This window comes from Acanthisitta chloris, unplaced genomic scaffold, assembly GCF_000695815.1.
Source record: "Acanthisitta chloris isolate BGI_N310 unplaced genomic scaffold, ASM69581v1 scaffold8975, whole genome shotgun sequence".
NCBI classification, from domain to species: domain Eukaryota; kingdom Metazoa; phylum Chordata; class Aves; order Passeriformes; family Acanthisittidae; genus Acanthisitta; species Acanthisitta chloris.
In genome coordinates, this window is record NW_008674318.1 from 6057 (window position 1) to 30685 (window position 24629).

The 24629-nt window shown below is 44.6% G+C and overlaps 1 protein-coding gene across 1 annotated transcript; it reads right to left on the reverse strand.

Annotated features, from left to right (window-relative positions):
- Window positions 1-9167: 9167 nt before the first annotated feature.
- Window positions 9168-17835, reverse strand: CXCL14 (chemokine (C-X-C motif) ligand 14). The gene is made up of 4 exons (XM_009075294.1): window positions 17515-17835; window positions 16558-16663; window positions 11874-11984; window positions 9168-10317 (listed from the first exon to the last, which is right to left on the reverse strand). Exons 1-4 carry the CDS (start codon window positions 17576-17578, stop codon window positions 10302-10304), a joined length of 297 nt encoding a protein of 98 aa, XP_009073542.1. The 5' UTR covers window positions 17579-17835; the 3' UTR covers window positions 9168-10301.
- Between the last annotated feature and the right edge of the window lie 6794 nt (window positions 17836-24629).

The following is a 24629-nucleotide window of genomic DNA, read 5'->3' on the forward strand; positions in this document are numbered from 1 at the left end:
CTCAAACTCAATGGCTGCTGTCCCAAGCCAGGGAGTTTGGAGTGTGCAGGAGTTGTGGGGGAGCTCTGAGCAACTTCTCCTGAAATTGAGGTTTGGATTCAGGAACTCAGTAATCCCAGGACAGTAATACGATTACTGGCCTGAGGATCTTTGATTGAGTAGGTCTGGAAGGGGAGTTTAAAATGTTAATCCCTGATATAATCCCTTCCCTGGCATTGTACAGACAAGGATTGCACCCGAAGGGAATTACTTGTTTCCTTCCCTGGGATTCAGGGTGGGGAACATCCCCCCGTGGATGTGCACACACAGACACATGTGTGAACATGCACACAGCCCTAGGTGTGCCCACCACGTGTGGGAATATATGTGCACAGAGCCACGTTCCCACGTGGCCATGCATAGTTACACACATGCACATATGTGTCATGCAGAGCTCCTGTCATCATCTCGACTTTGACATATGTATGTGCACAGACATCTGCACACAAAATAGGAGAGGAAGGCTGGGTCACTCATGTTGCCAGGGTTTTTTGATCAAAATTCCCTATCACACCTCAGTCACTGCTTTGCCCTGGCAATTAGAGCACATGGATATAGAAGAAAATTGAGATGCTTCACATGTTTGTCAGTGAAGAGGCATTTTGAAGTGCATCCACTTCCAGGCTGTCAGGGCAGGTAGGAAAGTTTTGTCTCTAAAAGGGACATCAATATGAAACCATCTAGATGCTTTTCACATCAAAGGAGACTGGAAATATTAGATATAAATAGAGCCCATCTATACTCAAAGATTATATTAGCGAGGAAGAAGCTGACATCTCCTCAACTGAAAAAAAGAAAAGCAGGTGAAATCACCCCAAAAGAGATGTGAGGATTAGGCAGGGACCTGCAGGAGCCCCAGTGCCTGGGCAGAGTGGGCAGGTGGGAAAGGGAAGGAGACAGCTCCAGCCACTGGTCCTAGTCCCAGGGTCCTGCACCCTGACCCAAGGGATGCAGGACCTGCTGCTCTGGCTGTGAGAGGGACGAGGGTGACACCCCAAGGCTCAGTGCTGCAAATTCGGCCATGCCGATGAGGGTTTGCATCTCATCTCTGTCATTTTAGTGCTTTTATGATGCTAGTAAAAAAAAAAAAAAAAAAATTAATTTTTTTTAAAATTAGCCCGGTAAAGCAGTTGCATGACCTTGACTAAAATTGTCAAGATTTCTGAGTGAGAAAAAGTGGTACAATGTGTTGTTCTGGTGAGGGTTGGTGGTTTGGGGTGGGTTTAGCTGTGGAGAGTGCTGAGTTTGGGAGAGCTGGTGTCAGGCTGTGCAGAGCTGGGATGAAACAGTCTTTGAGCTCAAAGTGTGCACATAAATCTGGGTACTGGGCTGAGCAGAAGGAGGAAGAGATTTAGTTTGGCTTGAGCAGAATATGGTTTTTAGAAAAATGTCAAAATGAACCATGGGGTGGCTTCTGACTTCACATGCTTCAGTGAGAACACACAGTGATAGTTGCCTGATTCTTTCCTAACTAACCCTACTGAGAACACACAGTGATGGTTGCCTGATTCTTTCCTAACTAACCCTCTTTTTTTATCCCTTGCACCAACTCAGCTTTTTGAAGGCTGTCCACTGATTCTCAAACTAATTTAGTTCAAGTTGTCTGAAAGCAAATAGTAAATAATATGTAGATTTGCTCTGCTTTCTGGATTTTACAGGAGCCCCTTGGAGCTGGATGCACTTCCACAGTAACAAGCTCCTCGTTAGCCACTTGGCTAACGAGGGGAGACAAGTTTGGCTGATGTGTTTCTGTTGAGCCTCTGGTGCAGGGATTCTGCTTTTTTTCTCCCCCCAATTTAAGTATGTATTAAATCACAATAAAACAGCTCATTAGGAATGAAAAAGTGAATGTTCTTCTTCAGACTAAAGACATCCCTTGTTTTGAGCCCTATTGGATGAAACCCAAGGTATTTTTTCCTTCACCTCAGGTTTAATGCATGGCAGGTCTTGAGCCTGTTTCTGTTTATTCCAGTGGGAATTAGAGATAATGTCTCTGGAGCTGATGCAGCTCCACTTCTCCAAAAAGCTGTTGGCATTAGTCAGGGCTCTGTGCCTCTCACCCCACTGTGTAAACAGGAGGAGATACGACAGAGCTGGAAAATTGCTGAGCAACTTTGTTCACAAATCACTTTTTATTACTTGTCTTTTGGGCCTAATGTATATACAGCTGGTGCCTACTCCAAGGAATCCTTTTTTTTTCTTTTCTTTATCTTTCCCCCAGAAACAAATAGGATATAGCTTAGCTTTTTTTTATAGTTTTCAGTGTTTGGTGTTATTTATCTTCATTAACCTGTTAATGACCCCAGACCTCAACCCCACACATGCCATGCCAGGTGCTGGGAATTTAGCTCTTCGGCTAGGAACTCCACCCACTGTCTTTGCCATTAAAAAAAAACAAAAAACCAAAACATCACCTCGGTTTCCTTGACTTGTAAGTGATGGGAATAGCCGCAAGATGTCAACCTCCACCAAGCTCAGCTCGAGCCAGTTCTGCTCTCCCGGCGATGGATAACCCAGTGCTGAGGCTCTGCTGGAAAACCTGTTTCAAGTAAGTGGGGAAAAAAATCCCCTAGAACATGGAAAATTGATTGTTTTATCACCTTCTTTGCTTTATGGCTATTCTTCATTTGTATTTGATGTTTTTTATGATATTCCACCATGAGCTTTAGCCAAATTCAGTGTCCTCCTCTATCCTTTTCCCCCCTGGTCTCCTAACATCTTTTAAAGCTGTGTTTAACAGTTTCTTTTTGTAAAGCAGCATTTTCTAGCATCATTATCCGGTATGTTGTTGGGTGAAGTTGAAGTTTGGGGATTTTTACCTTCTGGGCAATCCAAACCTCCCCATTTCCTTGCAGGTTACAGTGTGTGGTGGTCCAGTTTTCAGCCTAAGGAGTGCCACACTCAGCAAGTGCCACTGTTTTCTGCAAGAACACTGTCCCAAATGCCTTCAGTTGAAAGCAATCCCAAGGATTTCTTGCTTTTTCTCTTATCCCTTACCTTCCTGCAGTCTGGGCTGAGCACAGTGTAGTTTGAGGGCTGATGGCATCGATTTGACAATTATTATAGGGAGACAAAGGATTTTCTTGGCAGAACTCTTTTATCTGTTGAACAAAAATGGACAAAATAACACCCTGTCAGTCCCTTAAACTTTGAATTTGAGAGGTAGCACTTGACAAACTGGTTCTTGCTGGGAGTGAGTGGTACTTGACTGGGAATTGCTGGTCCAAGGAGGTTGATTTTTTTCCTGATGTGTTTGCAGAAGTGATGAGTCCGGAGAGATAAGAGAGCAAGTTGAAGTAAACCCCAAGGAAAAACGTAAATGGTGCGATTATGAATAGAAATGAGAAGTATTTTTATGCAGCACAATTGAATAGGCGATAATGAGGTAAAAATGCTGAGGGATAAAGACAAAAGATGTTTTTTCCGGGTTTAGAAGTGAGCTCAAAATTGCCAAAGCCTAGTGGAAGTGGGGAGGAAAAGAAAAAAAAAAGCCTGTTGTAGCACTTTTTTTCCTTTAATAAGCTTCTTTTTCTGGGAGTCCTGAGTGTTCAGATGTAGCACACTTACTGCCTAGTAACCCAACAAAGCTTTGCTTGGTGCCTCTGCAGAAAGATTTTCTTTTCCTTGCAGGTTTCTAACCATGAAAAAACCCCTAGGATTAGTTGCTTCAGAATCCTTAATTAAACAGAACAAAGAAGGGCAATTAGAACTGTGTTTTGCTTTTGTCATCCAACAAATCTTGCAAACCTCAGAAACCCTTTTCTTACTCCAAGATTTATGATGGGAATAAATCATAATTTTTTCTGTAATTATTAGCCTTAAGTGAACATCAGCATCACTTTTTTTTTTCCCCTTGGAGGAGGTTCTGAAGCCCATTCAAGAGGAATTCACTAACCTCTTTTATTGTGCAGGAGGAAAACCAAAAAACACAGGCGTGGTGCTTTTCCTAGGCTTTGGCCACTTGCCTCCTTTCTTGTCACTTCATGTCATGTCATTCCTCCCTCCCAGGTCCTGTGTGCCCACTGGCACTGCAGTAGCTCCTGTTGGGCTGGATGCTCTCCATGTGTGTCGTCAGAGTTGTCATTACCTAAAGAGCTGATAAGAAAAACCGACAAAAGATGAGAGAAAAAACAAAGGGGATTTAAGGACCTCAGAGGTCGGTGAAAGGAGCAGAAATACAATCTGTCACTGGGTATTCAGAGAATAAATGCTCATGCATGTAGCATCCCTACAAGCATTTCTTCCAGGGATCTTGGCTTTGTTTTGGTGGTTGGATGAAGTTGTGCTTGTTCCCAGTAAAAGGGAGCAATGTTCCCCACTTCAGGCATTGAAGGTGATAGTGTGCACGTGTGGGTTTTGTTTCTGGGAGGTCAGAGGGTCCTGCCTGAGGACAGGAGCCCAACACAGCACCTGGGGAACAGCAACCATAAGGAGTCCTGCAGGTATGGGGCTTGCTGGGGAGCTGGTGGCAGGAGGGAGAACCACTGGGCAAGAAAACCACATCGGGCAGAAATTCCTGATGTTTTTAAAGGATTTGAGGCAGGTGGTTTGGGAATGAGTTTTCCCAAGGTTGTGCTGCAATCCAATTTCCCATGCTGGTGTGATGGACATGGCTCCTGTAGACACAGAGCAGCCAGATGTCCTCTTTTCCCTTAGTGTACATGTTCCAAATTGATGAGCTAATATGACTATGTAAACCTTTGAACAGGTTTCCCAAAACACAGCTGCTTTGCTTTGGGTGAGTGGGTTTTTTTTCTTTTTTCCTTTCTTTTTTTCTTTTCTTTTTTCCTTTTTTTTTTTCTTCGTTTTGTTTTGTTCTCTTTGCTTTCAGAGTGTTTCCTAAACCAAATGCAACAGTTGAAGCTTTTCTTGCAGAGCTGCAGAAGAGCATTCCCAGGTGACAGCAGCACAATAAGCAAACTTCAAGCTGATTTATAATGCAGATGGCCCATAGAGGTGTCCCTCAGCTGTCTGAAAAGGCTTTTGGTTGCCACTAGATGTCCTTTCAGCCCTTCTTTCCCCACTGCTCCTCCAGAACAGTCATCTGGGCTGGGATCTCTTGGCCATGGCCCAGGGGCCGTGGGACACCCCAGAGCTGATGAGAGCAAGGAATAGGGCTGAGCCCCAGGCTTCTGGGACCTCCCAAACATCCCTTTTATCTCTCACAACTTTGTCCCAAGTGGTGCTGGCTCATAGAAGTAAGAATGATTTGGATACTCAAAATGCAACTTCTTGATCTGTACTGGGTATTAGTTACTTTAATACCTCTAGTATGAGTCAGGGACTGTTATGCAGGGCCACTGGTTAGTAGAGCTCCATGTAGGCAGCGTTGGAGGGTAAAAATGATGATGTCTGTCTCAGTTTCAGGTGATGGTGGCCCCATTTTGTGCAGGTGTTTAGCTTCCTGTCTATGAAATGGTAAATCAAAGCTTTGCAGGCATATTCCATAGACATGCAGGTATGCATCATCAGAAAGCACAGCTAACAATGCTGTGGGATTTTCCAAGTTGCCTGGATGCCCAGAATTTGTCAAGCAGTTGATATCTCTGTAAGGTGTGTATCGATCCCTATGAGCACCAGCAATCACTTGAAGCATCTGGAGCTGCTTGCAAATGCAGCTGCATCTGCTGTCTCTCAGGCAATGGCAATCCCAGTTGCTCTTCTGGGGCAGGTTATGTCAGGTAAAGGAATTAGAGGGAATCTGCTTTGCCAGAAATGCCTGCTGGTTACAAGGATATCTGGGGGGTCATGGAATGCAGCCTTTCAAGGCAAGCTGAGCACCTTCCAGGAAACACTTGGCTCTTTCTGGTTTAGGATCAGAGGGAAAGCAATGACTAACAGACAGAGTTTCTGATAGATTGAACACAGAGTCAGTGAGAGCTGCAAACAGCAACCCTCAAATTACCTGTATTTCCAGTTGGGACCCATTGAAGGCAACAAACTGAAGAACAAATTCCAGTGCGAGTGCTAGGCATGGAATGTTACAGAATGCCCTGGCATGAATTTGGTGCAGCCAGGGCTTTCAAGATGAGCTGTCCATTCTTCTGGATCTGAAGCCCAAATCAGCTTATGTTTTTCCAAAAGTGCTGAGCAGCTAGGAATAAGAGATCTGCACATCTGGATATCAATGCTTCATTTAGTCTTCTGATGCTGTGCACATCTGGATATCAATGCTTCATTTCTGAAAACTGACTTTGGGGGAAATATATCCCAAATGTGATCAGAGCTTCATTTGACCTAATGGAAAGTGTGTTTTGGAGAGTGCAAGCTCTGTCTGGGCTTATATAAAACATATTCAGTGATGTCAGGTTGCATGGGAGGCCCTTTACCCTTGGACAACAGGCACAGCTCCCTGGCTCTGGATCCCAGCAGGATGGTGAGTCCTGGGGGTGGTGGCTTTTTTATTCACATTTATTCCCATTCTCTACAAATATGGACCCAGAAGGAATCCAGCCCTGCTGTTTAATTAGCTCAGAGAGCATTTGTGTTGCTCTAACAGTGCCTTTGACTTCCCACCCAGGACTCAGGGGTGACCAGTGCAAACCCTCAGCCCCACTGATGACTTTACCATTGCGCCCTGTGTTTGCTCCCACAGCCCTGATAAAACCTTGTGACTGCAGAGCCAGCACTTCCACCACATGGGTGTTGTCAGGAAAGCTCCCTGTGTGTAGCAATCTGGCATGGCTTCATGCCTTGATTTAGGGAGCCTGGGGGAGCTGGGGCACACTAGGACCTTCCAGAGCACTGCACCATCTAGCACAGGCCACCAGACAACTCTTGCTTCTTAATAAACTTTATTTGGCCATTGCTGACCTAGACCATATATGAACAAGTGAAAAGCAAGTGGTGAAAGGCTCTGTGTAATATTACTAATCCCATGTAGTGCTCTTGCTGAAAAGGCCAGGCAGGTCTCCCTGCTATTGTGTCCTCTCACTGCAGCTGCTCTGGTTACCCCTGTGCTTTTATTAAGATAAAATCTAATAGCACTGTTTCTGAATGGGTGCAGCCTGTGGGTAATCAATGCCCAGGGGGAGGATGGGTGTGTGTGTGTGTGTGTGTGTGAAAATCTCCTGTGCAGGGCTTGGTGCTGCATCTCCATGTGCTCCTGGCTGCAGAATGCCAGGGAGCAGCTTTGCAGGTTGGATGGGGTGAGCAGTTCCCTACTGCCCTCCTTGGAGGCTCTGGGAAGGGTTTACACACTTGTGCTGCAGCATTAGTACTCCAGTAAAGGAACTGCAGGGTCTGTGTGTGCTGCTCCTGCTTACCCTGCAGATGTTTAGGTGCTTGGGAAGGTAAATTGGGAACTGGTGAGCAGTCAGGGCTGGCTGATGCATGCTCAGGCTATACTTGAGCAGCTTTACTTTTCAGTCTCAAAGCACAAATGTGTGGTCTGCATATGAGAGAGGCTGGAGCAAAGGGTCTCCTGTGGCTTCACAACCTGCAATCTCGTGGGGAAAACATAAGCAAATCTTAAGGTTGCTGCCAAATCTTGGTGGAGGAGGTACCTACATCCATATTTTTTATATTTTTTTTTTTTTTTAAAATGTTTTAGCAGAGATGTTTCAGTCTGAAGGAAAGTGGCTGATGCTTTGTGTGTGGCAGTTCCCTTCTGATGTAGTATTTCCCTTTATAATTGCCTATGAGGGATGGCAAGGGATGCTCCTCTTGTTCCTGGGAAGTTAACAACCCTGCCTTGAGATGCAGGTTAACCAGTTTGGGAAAACCAGCTCAGAGCCAATTTTATCTCTTCATGGTTTCAATTCCTGTTTCTCAGAGTTGTTTAATTCAACAGACAGTTTTTAGGTTAAAGGACATACATGTATTAAACCAAACAGTTGTGGGGTTTTGTTTTTTTTGTCTCCCTCTCTGGCAAGTGGCAAAAAAAAATTACAATTGGTTTTGGTCTGGCAGATGAACCCAGAGCTAAGAGTCATTGGCACAGGTTACACCCTGCAAGGTGTGAGTCACTGAGAACTGTGTTTGGGCAACCAGAGCAGTACACAGCATTCCCAGTGGAGTTTAACCACCTCTTATGCAACCATATCAATATTTTTCCAGGAAATACATTGCCCAGTAATTGCTAAATAAGCATAAACTGTCTTTGAAGTCTGGTGGCATGTTGAAATCAAGTTTTCTCAAGGAAAAGCTACTGGCTTTGTTAAAATGTGACTCAAGAAAGGTGAGAGGCAGCTTGGCTTGCTCATGGGTTCAGGTTTGCCTGGAGATTGGGCTCAGATGCTCATCCAGAAGCAGTGCCTTGTGGCTGATATCCCTAGAGATTGAATTTCTTAAATCCTCTGGAATCTTTCTCCTGATTTTCATTCATAGGTGTCGGAAGCTTGAGCTCTGTCCTCGTGCAGAAGAGGAAAATACTTTGAAATCTAACAGCTCTTTATCCTTCAGCTCTGCCAGGGTATTATCACAGTAATTAGGGATATATATATATAGCGTGGGTGTACATATATATATTTTTTTTTTCCCTTTTTTCTGTCTGAACTGAAGGAAACCCCTGATTCTGGGAGTAGCTGTGTGCACAGCTGCCTTTGCACAGCTGGGAGCAGGCAGGAAGGCCAGCAGTGCTGGGCAGGGAACACTAGGAGCTTTTAATCCATTTAAACTCTTGCTGGTTTACCATTTCAATATGTTGCTTTGCTTTCATCTGGGGAGTGATGGAGGAGCTTTGTTGGGTGCAAAGTTCCTCCCTTTGGGTGAGGGTAGAAACTGCTCAGGAAGAGGAGGTGGTGGCTGATGGGTTTTTGTTGCCTGTATGGTTGTACAACCTTCCCTAATCTAACCCAGATCTTGTCTAAATCACTTTTTACTTAATTTTTAATGGATTGTAGAGGCTGATTTACATTTACTAACACTAGATTTTGGCATTGCCCTTCTTTATATCACAGCATTCCTCAGTGTCTGGCTAAAATCCAACTCTTAAAATGAGAAAAGGAACATAAATTATACTGGAACAATGTTTTCTAATTCCAGTGTCATCAAGAGACCATAATCTCTAATCAGCTTCTCTGATTCACTGTTTTTCTCCCCAAACCAATATAGCCATCAAAAAAAAAGAGATTAGAAGTGACTGGAGTTCCTTGATGGCTTAAGGAAATTTAAAAGCAATTCTCAGCTTTTTTTAAATATATTTTTTATTACTTTTTTTGTTTGTCTTAGAAAGAAATATGAAATCTGCATGCAACCTTCTAAATATTTCAAACATTTAAATAGCATATGATAATTTAGCAGTACAGTACATTATACAGCAAGATAATATAGGGAGACTTCCTATAGTGTATTTACAAATGAAAAGGTAGTTTTGTTATATTAAAAAGAGGAATGCACTGCTTAACATTGAAGTATTACATTCAAAATAACGAATATGGTGTATTGTGACTAAAACATACATAGGTATTTATATGTTTGCCCTATCATATTTTCATAAAAATGTACCTTTTAAAGGCTTTTTTTATTGTTGTTGTTGTTGCTACAAATCTAGGAAATCATACACAATAGTCTCGAAGCTTAAAATGTCTCAGTACTGAAGCCACAAACTTTCTGTAAGTGCTTCAGGTGGAAAGAAAAAAAACCCCAGATTTTCTTAGTAATAAAAATGACCTAGAAATGCTTTCTATAATGCATGAAAGGTTAAATGGGAGCTTAGGGGATGCTTCGTCCTGCAGCAAGACCTCAAGTCCTTTAAAAAAGAGGTACACAAGTGGTGCTCACACTCATTTGAGATGCTGAGGGACCTCCCTTCTGCTGCAGGTACAGACACAACATTTCAGTGGCATCTTTCCCAGCAAACTTGTCTTTGGTCCCTGTTTTGCCTGACTAAGGTGGAGGCTGCAAATATGACCAAGCACTGAAGCTTTCCCACTGTGAGAGGGTGAGGGATGTGGCTGTGTAACACCATCCCAAACATTCCTGTTTGCCTAATGAGCTTATAAAGCTCGATTGCAATCATAGTGATGTATGAATGAATAAAAAGAAATCCCAAACCAACTTCTTTTAAAATGAAAAGCATGTGGTTTTTCCCAGTTTCAGTACAGAGCAGACAGGTAAGAAATCAGAAGTGCAACAGATGCTTGTGAAATCTGGAAGCCTTTTGCACGTGGCTATAAAATGTAAAAACTGACCCTTGGTAAAAAGTGCTTTATAATAATATAGAATTTGTGTCTTATGTCTGTGAGAGAGAAAGAATCTTCTGTAGAGCCCAGTCCTATGCCAGCCAAGGGAGTCTGCTCCATTCCTCATGCCACTTCCTCTTATTCTTCATAAACCCTAGACAGAAGAAGAGCCAAGAGCAATGTGTTTAAACTATGAATGAAACAACTCCTTTTCCAATATTACTAATAATAGTAATAAACCAACCCACAAATAATAAAACCCCAGAAACCAGATTTTTAGCCTTCATCTAACTAATCTGGAAGGCAAGTTATTGACTCCAGCAGTTACCAGATTGCTATTCATATCCATAAAGCATCTGGGAGGAGTGTTGTATGTCACCACTGCCACATCTTGGAGGCATGTGGGGAATAACATGCTCTGCCATGAATATCAGGATAAATATGATGCAGAAATCCACATCTGCTCATTCACTTTCACCACTAGAAAATCCCTATCTTATCTACAAATGTTGAAGCTTAGCATGAGCTGTGCATAGATAATAAATTTATAGCATCTGTTATGTTTGGAATAATATTACCCTATGTCACTTTTCTAGATTACCTCCTGACAGAACAACTTGATGGGCTTGTCTGCCTGTATGTTTACCTGAAGGCACAAGCCTGGGGCTGAGCATCCTTTGTCATTTTAATGACAGCCTTATTAAAAAAAAAAAAAAACTCACAGGGGAAAAAGTGTAAATATGTGGTTATGCAATAGCCAGGGCTGCCCCACGTGCTCTGTTTGTGAAGGAGCTGGCAGGGAGTTGGGGGAGATGGTCAGAGGGACTCACAGCCACCTCTTGCAGTGCCCTGACACTGCCCATGCCCCCAGGCACCTTGGGGCTGTGCCAGAGCTCACTGGCACCCCTGGACCTGCAGAGAGATGGGGCTTGCTGCTCACTGGCCTCATCTGAGCTCAGTTTTAGAGAGCAAATTGCCCATCAGATCAAGAGCATGAGGATTTGGTGGGTACTGTGTGTGGAGGCTCTTTCTTGGCCATGGCTGGTGAGGTGGCAGAAGTTGGGCAGCTTCCCTTAATTACAAATGGGAATATCACCATGGACTATCAGGAATTCAAGATTCTCACTCTCTGTCTCCTATCTATAACTGACAACTTGGAGGGGGGGGGGGGGAAACTTTTTACAGGGGAGAAGGTATCAAAGATTTTTACCAGAAAATGACTGTTTTTTTTCTGGGAATGAGACACTAGTTAAAATTGGCAAATACCTACGTCATTGGCTATTGATGATGTTGAGGTGGTGTGATTGAAGTGTGTGACAGAGCTCTTTCTTGCCAGCTCTCCTGACTGCTTTTCTCATGACCACGTGAAAGTAGTTTAGCTTTTCATCTTGGATTTTCACCCGTGGAAGGGAGGTGAGTGTATGCAAATAACCAAGAACATCAGCTGATGAATAGTTTAACTGAAAATAATTACTATTTATAGTCAGAACAGCCAAATCCTAAAATAGAAGTGAGAACTGGAAGTGGCAGGAAAGAATTAATATCAAGAACATCCATTTTAAATGGTAATTTTGGTAATGAAAACACATTCTCCATGCTGGATGGAGCATTTGCAGCGTGTGCATTTCCCTGACTTCTCCACGTCTGAATGCTGCTGATTGCCCAATTTGCCACCAATATTCTCCACCCATTCAGCAAACTGGTACTCACCTGCCTTTCTCTTTCCATACTCGGTACCACTTGAGCAGCCTCACTGTGTTTTGCCGTTTGGGGTTTAGGCAGTGCTGCTGCTCACCTCTCACCTTTGTCCACAGAGTCACACTGCAAGGCAAGTGAGACAGGTTATGGGAGGCACAGACAACACTCATTGCTGCTCGTGCTCCACAAAGTGCCAGAATTGCTCAGGGGACTCTCCCCTAGGTGGGCAATGTCATGCTCTGTGTTTTATGGCAGGTATTGGAGTTTAATAGAATAACAGAGCAGCACATCTTCAGCTGTTCTCACCGAGTGCTGGACACTATTGCTCACAGTTACACTAGTTTGTACCAGGGGAAGACATACCCACTGGTTTTTAGTCAGTGGGTTTGCTCTGCCTGTCTGTGAGATATCACCTTTTGAGCCTAATACAGAAATCAATTAGGGCTCATTCAGGCAACCACAAGGTATTTGCATGAGGAGACAGTTCCTTTACATTCAACACTACTTCATCCAAGAGAAAAGATCAAACCTGCTTCATTGATTTTTTTTTTTTTTTTTTCCCCCCTTTAATTCTGCAATATTTTCAATACTTGCACTAGTTCCTACAGCCTAGCTCTGAGCCTCAGCATGCAGCCCTGGGAGCTTCAGCCTCCTCTGGTCACAGCCTGATCCTGCTCTCTTTGCCAGCTTAGTGTCCCCTTATTGTCAGGACAAGGTGTGCTGGGAGGCAAAACATGGCTAAAGTCTTCTCATTGGTTTTAGTTCCCTCCTGGAGGGCTTAGTGAGGCCATTACCAGTTGGTCTGACACAATTAGGTGACACAAGAGACCCAGAGCTGCTTCCCAAGAGGATGGCTTTGAGAAACATCAAGACTGCCCCACTTCTTGGGGCTCAAAATCAAGCAGTTTTCTGGTTTTGTTATTAATTTAGTGATTTAAAATACCCCAAATGAACAAAACAAAGCTCAACCAAATCCATAACCATGATTTGTATTAGTTATTAATTTTCTGGAAATACTATCCATAACAGAAAACCAGTTACTGGTTTAACTTAATATAATGGAACTATTTAAATGCTGCTAGAGATGTGAGTAAAATGACAACAGAAAACCAGAAATACCTATGTATACTGATGGGCTTCTTTTATGGTTTGCTTCAGAAAGGAGCTGTTTATCTTCTAACACAAGAAAGAAGGGCCTTGCAAACTTTCCCAGCTCTCCCTCCTGGTGCAGAGGGGATGTGCCTGATGAAAGAAAATCTGCTGCCTGCATGGACTCAGCTAAGGGTCTCACCACAATTCCAATTTCAAGATTGTACAAGGTGTTCAAATAGTTCTTTCTACTCAATTAACCTTTTCCCCTGTTCCCCTTTCTGTTCCACCTCTATCAGCTGTAGGCTAAAGTCACAATAATTAAGATGTAATTTCCACATTGTTTTCTGGGAGGATGTGGACTTTTCCTCAATGCACAGGAAAGTAACAGAAGCCTCCAAGAGCCTCATTGGGTTTGCTGCAGGCATCAGAAAGGGAAGGGTCACTGCTAAACACTATGGACTATCTCTGTTCTAGGGGTGTTCTCAGCCAACCCCTCTGGAGAGCAGTATGTACACAAGGAGAATTTTCCTGTAGCTTTGAACGGGAGGGGAAACCAAACCTTCACTAAAGGCATGGAGCATGCAAGTTTTAAGGGCCTTGGTCAGTGCAAAATTTCTGGGTGCAGCAGCCACCTTCTCTGTGCTGTCTGCACTGGCTGATCCAGACCATAGAGGGTATTTCCAGAAACAGATGGACAAGCTGAATTGCAGGAGGAATGAGCAGGAACATCTCTGAAAAGCAACAAGCCCTACATTTGCATTAGAAGAAATGAAGGATCCTCTGGGTTTACTATAGCCTGCAGTCTCAGGAGGAGAGGTGCATGGTTTGCTTCTCAAGTGAACTGGGTCTTTCCTCAGGCTGAGGTGCACTGCTTTAGCATCACTGTAGGTTTTCTGTTTTGGTGCTGGAGGATGGACAGCAGAGTAGATATTTCCAAGGCAACCCCAGGGTCCCCTGCAGTTCTCAGGCAGGTGCTGATGGACACAGGGTTGGTTGGCAGAGTTTCTGGGCACTCTGAGCTGACCTGGCCCTGCTTTTGGGAATGCTGTTCTGACAAATGTAAGGAGATATGCCCAAGAGGCACTGTGGGAGCTTATACCCTGAGTAAGGAGTTGTCTGGGTGGGCTGCAAGAAGAGGTTGAGAGGGATGGAGAAGGACTGAAGCACCAGAACTTACATCTTCACTGAGATCCCTCCAGTGGGATTTGTCCCTTAGCTGCCCAGGGCTTGGTGACTGGAGCCTTCAGCCCTGTTGTCTGAGGGTCCCTGTGCCAACATCCTCCCTGGTATGTCCATGGCCCAGGGTTGTCATAAGCATCCTTGGGTCAGTGTGTGACTCTCAGCACCCTGTGCCCCCACACATCTCTTCTGCAGGGATGGTGGGGCTGCACCTCTGCCTACAAACACCCTACCTCCAGGGCCACAGGGGTCCTGGATCTTGTCCTTTCACCCAAGCTGATATGGAGACTGCCTTGACTGTCCCTTGAGAAAAGCTTCCAGCAGTGCCTATTTCCCAGCAGCTGTCCTTGTCCTGACACTTTCCTGCTCTCTGGGATGGGCCAAAGCATGGCAGGGGTTGGGAGGCTGGAACATTGCAGGCAGAAAGAGTTAAACTTGCCTCCTATTTTCTGCTGCTTTCCCTCATTCCAGGAGACAGATACATTCACAATTACTGCTAGTGTACCATGAATCTTGATAGGTTTTGACTAGACTGAGGACTCAGTTTAACTGTCTCTTACCCTGAACCCACAGCTCTGCTGTGGGGGTTATGGCCAAAACCTCCTGAAACTGCACCCTCCCTTTACTACTGCTTCTCTGCCCAATATCATATATATCATATTTCTGCTCTATGAAAAGGTATGAGAGCTTTTGAGGAAGGCAGAAAGGGAAACAGTTTCAATAACTCATTTTAGATGATCACTGCAGCAACAAAAACTCAGCTGCAGGAATTTAGCTCCTCTGTGCCTTGTCCAGAGCCTCCTAGATCAATTGGTTCTCAGAATATTAATTTCAGTTTGCTTTCAGGACTGAGTTTGGGCTGGAAAGGCAGCGATGGCAGAGGTTTCACCCTGCCTGCCCCACAGATACCTGTGGTGATGGGAGAGGATGGGACAGTTCTGTCCCTGCAGCTGCTGCTAATCCTGGGCAACCCTCAGGCTTGAATAGCATTGCTCAACATCCACATAGCTATCCAGCTGGGAAAGCAACCACTCCTACATGGCATTCCACCTTTCCCAACTTTCTAATTGGAAATCAGTGAAATGTTGCATTAATGAGATTTATTTATATGCCCTTGTCACCTACTGCTTTTGGGTAAATGCTGGAGTGGCACACAAAGAGTTAGTGTTCCTCTGCACCATCCTTTTGCTATTGAAGGGTCAGAGCAAACTAACTAAAGCTGCAAGGAGCTGATGCAGGCAGGGATGTTCTGCAAGCATTTTTCTGTTCAGGTCACCACCAGCTTCAAAGAAGTGGATCTGATGTTCCTTGAGCTCAGCATTGCTCACAGTGATGCTTGTCTAACTCTGGAGGAAGCCTAAGGAAGCTTGTATCTCCATTCCTCCTCCACAAGCCCACTGCTGAGTCTGTTGAACCAGTTCTGTGTGGGAAGACTGTTGTATCTCCTTGTTTGTGCCACTTGGATGGGCAAGATTTGGCCCCATGGGCATTACAGAGTGCAGGAGGTGGTACACAGCTTGGCAGGACAGGGCACAGATCCTGCTGGTAAAGCACCTTTCTGAGGTTAAGTGAAATATTCCATGAGGGAGCACAAATATTGGATCAAGTCAGTCCTTGTTGTCTTGTGGGTGTGACTGCTGTTGGGACCCTTTTCCCCTCTTTTAGGTGAGAGAAGGGCTCGGTGCAGTCATCTTGGCTAATCTGCCCTTCTGGTCCTTATCCAGCCACATGTGCTGGTTGGATGGTGCTTTGTTGGGGGAACCTTAAGATATTCAAAACAGGACAGAAAAAACCCAAAGCCACCCATATTTAAAATCTAAAAAAAACCTCCTTTTGAGCCTGTCATGTCAAAAATCCTTGTACCTGCCTAAGCTTGGTTTGCCACTACATCACTTAGAGATTTCACAGCAGTATTGGTCCTGACTTGCAGGGAGACTGGGAGGAAAGCACTTGCTTACATGCTGTGTGATCCCATCAAATGAAGGGGATTGCTCTGGTACAACACAATTGAAAATCTGACTCTGCTCAGGGTAACTCTTCCTTGCAGAAGCAACCACAGACCAAACTCGGCTCATGTTTATTCTGCATGCCCAGAATTACTTAAGTAATTAGTTCTGAATTTCATATCAGACATTTGAGTAGGATTTGTCACTATTTTCACTTGAACTAATGATTATCTTTTTATTGCTACCTGTTCTGGAAGTATTCATTTGAGGAAAAAATTTCAACCTGTGTTGAAAAATGATAGTTGGGGGTTTTGGTCAGAACTGCACATTTTATTGCATCTGATACAGCAAATGACTAGTCCCAGGAATTAGCATGCCAGGGCATAAGGAAAACAAAGAACAAAGAAGGAACTTGCAGTATAAGGTAAAGCAGTTCAGCTGACAGGGAAACAGAAAGCAATAAATTAAGGAAAACTTACATAATCATCTCTTCCACGCAAAATGGGTACCTTGGCTTTACTTCCAGCTTCCGTACATTAGAGAATCTTATTTTAGGACCTTTTCTTGAACATTTGCACTTTACGCCTACAAGAGAAAGCATTTTCTCATGTGCCTGCAAAACCTCCTGCATACCAAGCGTCCCTTCCCCTCTAGCCTGTGTGCATCTAGGAAAACTTCAGTTTCTTCTTTCAAGACTTGGTGGGAAAAGCTGAATTTTGTAATGTTGGTGAGATTAAAAAGAGATCAATTTTTTTTTTTCCTTTGGTTTATCCCAGGAAAAGGTAATGACTCTCTGGGTAATATGTTTCAAAGCACTATATATGTTCTAAGGCTTTGTAAATATGAGAGTTTTTTTTGAAGTACACCTGCTGTGATTAAATACAATTGTATTTAACAAAAGGAAATGAAAGAGTCAGAACTTGCTTTAAACTGAGCAAGCAAGAGCACAGCTCAGCTACTCTCTCACTTATGTCTCTGTTGGACTTTGTAGGACTTTCAGTCATTTCTCCTTGCATGGATGCTGTGGTGTAGCTGCAGCCAGACAAAAGCTGAGTGTTTTTAACCATCATTTTTGTGCAATTTGCCACCACCTCAAATCCAGCTCTGCTCTATTTTCCCTGAAAACCACCCTCAGTGTTAAAGGAGATATTCCAGCTATATTCCTGAATAATGGAGAAGATGACATAACTTTCCACACTGTGAGCTCTTCTCCTGGCAATGAACACCCAAATTGAAGACACAACTTTGTCCTGTCTTATTTTACCTCTACTTCCACCTTACAAAAAACTTGCCGCTCCCTTACTCACAGATTCTATACATTACTCCTTCCCAACACGCAGGGCACACCTCAACCCAACTCAGGGCTATATCAAGAAGCAAATACAAATTACTGGAGAAGAGGTTTACACGGGAATAAGAGGAATAAACCACTTTACCTTCTGCGCTGGCTAAGCACATGGCGATGAAGAGCAGAAGCAGAGCTGCTGTCAGGAGCTTCATGGTGAGACAGCAGGTACCCAAGGAGACTCCGGGGGGGGTTGATGTGTTTGCTCGTTTAGGGTTGTCCCTCCCGTCCCCGCTGTGCCGGGGCTGTGTGGCCAGGGAGGGACAGAGAGCAGCAGCTCCCGGCGCTGGCTGAGCTCTGCCGCTGCCTCCCGTTCTCCTCCTTTAAAGCGGCTCCTGCTGCCCTCGCTCCCGGCTCATTAATATGCAGAGCAACTCCACTGCTCCCTCCGCTTCCTCAGCCCGGGGGGAGGGCGGGGGGGATCAGCATCCCGGGGGAACATCCCCCATCCCCGCCCCGAGCATCCCTCGGCAGCGCGAACCGTGCGGCGGGATGGGATGGGATGCTCCTGCCCCTGCCCAGGAGCTGTTCCCCATCAGACGGAGGTTTGCTCTCGGGGTGATGTGTATTTGTACGAGTAGGGCTGTTAGGTGGAAAACTACCCTCTTGCAGGGATGCCTGCGCTCCGCAGAAATTCCCATGCGCCTTGGAAATCAGATTGGGAAAAGTCTCACCTGGGAAGGAGTGTCACCTTTTGTCACCTATTGAATTTCATGTGAATATTCTAACTTTAACAAGCTTCTAAACCTAAAAGAAAGCTTAGTGAATTAAAGGGGAAAATTAGTCCTAAGAGCGTTTTTAGGTGTGTTTTAGCATGTGGAATGCTTCAGGAAATAAGATCAGTTTAGGATTGCTTTAATGAACACTCCAACAATGTTCTGCTCCATGTAGAACAGGGCAGGAACTTCATGGATGTAAATACATATTCCCTGTCCCTTGCAGAGTCTGTTTATGATTTCAACAACAGTGAAAAGCGCATCTTTAAATCCAGATTCCAGATTTTTGTCTAACTGAACCGGGTGAAGATCAGAGCCAGGTCGAACCTGCTTTACAGCCCTGGATTCCAAACACGCGGCAGCGAAAAGCTGCTGCTGGTCCCTGGTTCATCCCAGCCCCTTTCCCAGTCCGTGCTGCCCACACTCCCTGCTCACACACCATCCAGGGTATTAAACCCGACCGAAACCAGCCATCCTGCCAGTCGGGGCAGCCCTTGGGAAGGACACACCATGCAATCCCGGCTGCGCTTGCATTTTAAGTTTCCCCCAGGGTTTGGTTGCTGCTCCCGTTGGCAGCAGTTATCCCGCTGCGTTCCCGGCCCGGGTGTTGGCAGGCTGTGAGTACAGCCCTACCACACACAGCCTGCACGTTGTGCACAGCCTTGTTCCTGGCCCTGGGGCTCCTGCGAGACGTGCAGACACGCCGGGAACAGCCTGAGATGGGGAGCAGGGAGGGCAGCGCTTTGGGGACAAGGCTGACGTGGCAGGGAGTTTTTGGGGTGAAGGATCTGTTTTTGGGCAGGTTTGTCTAACTGCTCCCAATGCAATGGGATGGGTTGGTGGGGTGAGGAAGGGATGGCAGTTTTTTTTGTGATGCTTTGGGTAGTTTTGCTGCGCAGCTCTAAATGAGCTCCCGAGGATCTCATTGCACCTTGCTAGGAAAGGGTTGTGGAGTGTGTTATTAAATGCCAAGAGGACTGAAGAGAGAGGTTTGTTCCAGAGCCTGGGATAAATATAGGTACCTCAGGTATGGCAGGTCTCAGTTCAAACCTTTGAAATAAATTTGTTTCTTAGAGAAGAAAGGAAAGACCCCAAACTGCAGGAGAGCACAAAAGGCTCATTTCCCAGTCGTTATCAGCTGCTGGTGATGATGCTTGCTGGGCACAGGGGAGAATTGGCTTAAACTCACTCACATCCTGCTCTGCTGCGTTTTAGGATAATTCTCTCCTTTCAGCTTCCCCTCCACCATGTTCAGGAACAGCCTTGGGAGAGCTGTGGGAAGGCAAAGCCTTTTTCCCTCCTCCTTTGCTAATAAGAATTTGGGTGCAGCTTTAGCTGACAGCGATTTGAACTTTCCCCAAATCAGGAAACTGATGTACATGCTGGAGAAAAATTGAAGGAAATTCTCACGCTTTCCAAAAGCAAATCCCATCTTCTTGTATGACTCTTACTCAGGTTGAAAGAGCCAAGTTTATTAGGTATTGAATAAGCAAAGTGCTGCTTTAGTTGCAATTTTTCTGTTGAAATGGGTGTATTTGCAGTGTGTGTGCACATATGATGACTCTGACTGTGCACTCGAGTGGTTCAATGTCTTTATGCCAAGTGCTGGCTTTGACAGTAATTATTTCTGAGAGCTCAAAGGTGTCTCTTGCATGGTCTGACAGATTTTGGTGGCTATGTACAGCTGTCTCTGACACCTGCTCTATCTCAAGATGACAGTCACAGAAGAGGAAGAAGTTTTAGCAAAGGATTTGAGGCAAGGGAAATATATATGGATTTCACCACAGTCTGCCCCCAAAGAAACCCTGATAATCCAGATACATTTTCTATGTGTGAGCATATGCTGAGTTTGTCAGCATGCCCTGGTGTGTGTGCACCTGAGCTATCTCCAGCAGATCTGCTAAGCCTCAGCAAATGTGTTTTGGTGGACAGCTGGTGTTTCACAGGTTGGGGAGGGCTGCACCAGTTGAAGCATCCATTTCAGCCCTCACAAAGCCACCCAATTGCAGAGTAATTGATCAGGGTTTGGCTTTTGGCCCCCACAAAAGGTGTGTTTTGAAACAGATGTAGTCACCAAAGACCTGCTGTTGTCCTCAGCTCTGCAGATGGGCCATGCTCAGAGTGCCATGCTGTCCCCAGGGGAGCATCACCTGTACCTGTGCACAAAGCGTGTCACCTGCTCTGTCTGACTAATTAGAGCAGCATTGTTGCTGCTGAAAGGGCTCTCATTTCATCTCATTCTCTGCTCTTTTCAGGTCTCTGTGCCAGCATAAGGCTCCCTAGCAAACCAAGGCTGAAGCCTGGCTTTGTCTCTCAGGGTAAAACCCAGTGGGACCAGCAATGATATGCCACCCTAGGAGGATGGTTTGCAACATGGATGAGTGGTTGTCTCCTCCTGAAATAAGAGTTTTAGCAGCAGGACTACCATTGGAAGTAAAATCGTTGCCATTTTTGGCCACTTGGAAGCAGAAATGTTTCAAGATGAGCACAACATGTAGCTGAGCTGAAGTATTTGTGCTTTAAGGCATGGGGATAACGCCCAAAAGCATGCTGCCCTTTGAAGGGGGAGCTGCTAGAATGGAGCAGTTCATCCCCAAAATAAATAATGTTGGTGGGAAAATGGGAGGGCTCCAGATGAGCTGTTGAATCTGCCATGGCAAGGACATTTGTGTCTTTATGCTGAAACAAGATTTGGATGCTGTCCATGCCCTGACCTGTCCTCAGGTGAGGCTTTTTGTCCTGCTGTGAATGTACACAACCTTCTAAGCCAGCACAGAGACACAGTCCCTTAGGTATTCATCTGCATCCCAGGGACCAGAAGATAGACTATTACACTTATCACCATTATTAGAAATATTTCAGGATTGCTGGTTTAGGATATGGAGGTTATTTCAAGTGCAGGGTGAGCTACGATTTGGATTAACTGTCCTTCAAAATGTCATAGTGTTTCACAGAAGGAAGATGAAGATGCTCGTCATGGTGAGAAATCTTTGCAAAATGGCCATGAAACTGAAGCTACTTATTGCTGTTGAGGCAAACTGATGTGAATGGCTCATCTGAGTTTAGTGTTTAATATCCCCATCAGTCTGTCAAGGAGAAGATTAAACATTTGAAATGACATGACAAAATCCCTGCGTATCATGTCAGGAATTTGAGAGAGGAATTAGTCTTAAGTGCTCACTAGAAACTTGAGCATTAAGGTGGAGGTGCACAGAACATGGTGCATGTTGTATGTAGCTCTTTTTTTCTGGGTGCTGCACTTCATTTTTTTTATGCCTTTTTGGTGTTGGAACCATTCTGCTTGAGCCCTCAGCCCTTGCAACAGAGCAAACAAAAAATTCAATCCCAAGCTTGAAATGAGGGGAGAATTGCCTTGGATATTAGGAGGCTGTTGCAATCCTGCTGTGCTGAACTTAGTCAGTGGAGGATGTACTACAGCCTGTGGTCAAACCTGTGTCTTCACCTTTAGCTCTAATTTGACCTTTTTCTGTCCTCATCAGCCCTGAACAGTAGTTGTGTCATCCTTGCATGTATTTGCCTATCATAAGCTGAAAGTCAAAGCTTTGGGTTTTGTCTTTGGTCTCTGGAAACATGAAACATATTTCAGGGAAACCAGCTGTGTTCCCTTCTGTGGAGTTTCACAACAAATGAATTCTGCAAAATAAGGCTTGTATTGTTGTTGCAGTTGCTGTGTTCTTTTGATATTTTATTTTTATTTCCATAATGAGATTAAATTCTAGACACTGCTTCTTCCCTTGGGAATAGTTTTAAGGCAGCTCTCTTCCTAGATCTAAATTATTCACCAAGGAAGATTTTTTTGCTGAGATGAGAATGAGGAGGTTGGATCTGGGACTGTTGTCATGGCTTGGAGCTCTTTGAAGCTCTTCATCATGAATCATTAAAAAGGGCTGCAATAACATGGCAAAAGAGAGAACTGGCTCTTTGTGTAGGTGATTTGAGAGTCACCTTTAAATGTGCACAAAAGGATTAATCTCAACTGTGGTTTTTCACATTGAGAAAATAGTAAGTTGTGTTTAATTTCCTACTGACTCATTTCCTTGCGTGCTACAACTTACCATTGGGTTTTATGTGCAAGTACAGTTTACACTTTATACAATTTGCTTAATAGGCATCTAAGCTGCAAATAGCTGTAGGTATTTATTTTGTGCTTAATAGTGCAATGACTTGGATGGCCTGTTTTTACCATCCACCCCGATGCCTTCTGTAGTGTAGAGGGAATAATGTGAAGGAAGAAAAGGCAATTTGTTTGATCTGATTCACTCACATTCCTGACAGTGCTGGCCAAAGCCTTGAGAAGTCACTAGGGTGTTGGGTGGGATGAGAGCTGCTTGGGACAAGGAGGAGGATGACATAAACCCTGTCCTTGTCGATGTGTTCTCCCTTTCCCAGTTGTATTTTTAATTCTTGGTGTTAGACTGAGAGATCTGGGGCAAGGATGCTGTGTTACTGCCCAGTTAGAACTTTGCAGCAGCTGGATAACACAAGAGCCATTGGATGGAAAACCTTTCTTATTGCCCCAGGATTGGAAACACATTGTGCCATCCCAATTTGCTCATCACATCTCTGTTTGTGTGGGAGTAGTTTTGGGTAAGCTTTTTGGATTCTACTCCACTTTTGGAGTAGAATAGAGTGTTACTGTACGTAATAAACTACAGGCAGCCTCTCTCTGTGCTATTAATGTGACTTCCCTGAAAAGAAGTGACTCTGCTGCCAACCCATCCATATTCAAAAGCACAGGCAATGTGAAAAACTGAACCACAAGGTGTTTTATTTTTGTAAGAGAATAGGACCAAATGAGATCAGTACCTGAATAGTTTCTAATGTGGTCCCAGGTGAGCTCTTGCTGAGACAGAGAGCTGTGACAGCAAGAGCCACAAACGTTCAGGCATGAGAAAACCCATTCCTGACACTTCTCCTTTGCACAGCTTGGCAGATCTGGGCATAATTTCAAACCTTTCCAGGAATGGCAGGAATGTGCTTCAGCACATCTACCTGCAGTGCTCATCCCGTGGGATGAGAGTTCTTCAGAAGAGCTGCTGAGCATGAGCTTGGTGCAGTGACCACGTTGCAATGGGTTTATAGGCCTTAATACAAGGAAACTGAGAGTGTGGGAGAGAGGGCAGAGATGCTTTGAACCATTTGTGTGCATGGGGCTATTTATGATGAGCTGCAGTGGCAGGAACAGGACTGTGTGCCCCCCTGGTACCCTGGGCAGGAGCTGCAGTGCCTGGAGGCTGATGACCACTGCAGCAGTGACAGTCCTGTGCCAGCAGATGTGGTGGCAGGGACATGTTTGCAACTATTTAAGGCCTTTTGCAAAGCCCTGGAGTGTGGGGCTTTTCTACTGTCTTTTAGGAGGGCTTTTGAAGCAAAAAGGTGAAGGCAAAATGTTTGATACGTGTGAAATTGCAAAGGTAGGGTCATGCAGGGGGTCAGGTTCCCATGTCCCAGACCCAGATGGGTGGTATCCAAGCAGGGAACTGCCCTGGGGATCTCACACATGAGGGAATGACTGGGAAGTGGGGACTGCCCTGCTAGGAAGAGGCAACAATTACCCTGATGTGTTCTGTGGTTATTCTGTCTCTGGTGGCTCCTGGCATCTTGTTTCTTCAGACTTGTGACTTCATATTTTAAAAAAACCCCAAACAACCCAAACCCAAAACTGTGGGTGTGTGAATGCAGCATTCAATGGAGGGTCTCCTCCACAGACTTTGAGATATTCCTTGTTGAGCTTGTTCCTGGGTGACTGTGAGCTGTTTACACTTGCCCACAGAGTAACCACAGCAACAAAACTCCCCAGCACCAAGAATTAAAGCAATTAGATAAAAATGCCCATAATTTAGAGCAATTAAGAATGGAGGTAAATCATCTCATGGCATCTCCTTTGATGACATGCAGGGTGTGATGGGAGGTGGGTTCATGCAAGGATGAACCAAGCACTGCAACACACCAAGCCTGGCTTGGGCACGAAGCCACAGCATCTGTAGATGCCCATGGTGCTCTGCAGGGTTTCTTCCATCCCCTCAGTGCTTTCTGTAATGTGCAAAAATCCCTTGCAAGCTTAATGAAGCCCAGTCTCCTGCAGACAGGATGGGTGCTCCCTGTCTCTGTTCATTTTCTGCTGAGCTGTGTGTTAGTAATGATGGGAATTTTTCATACACTGTTTTTTTTCTCCCCTTGGGATAGAAAACATATGTAGTGTCTTTAAAAATAAATAAAATGAATGACTGAACAATGCAGACTTTGAATATTTGATGGAAGATTAGTAGGCTGCAATCAATCAAAAAATGATCTTTTTATTCTGAGTAATAAATATGTTAATTATTTTATCTACTCAGATAAAAGCTTAATTACCACAGCACTCAGAGGGAGGAAGAGGGAGATAGTTGTTATGCACAGTGTTCCTAAGAAAATTAGTTCACTCTGCAAATAAAACAACCAACATTTCTGCAAGGAAACCAAATGACAT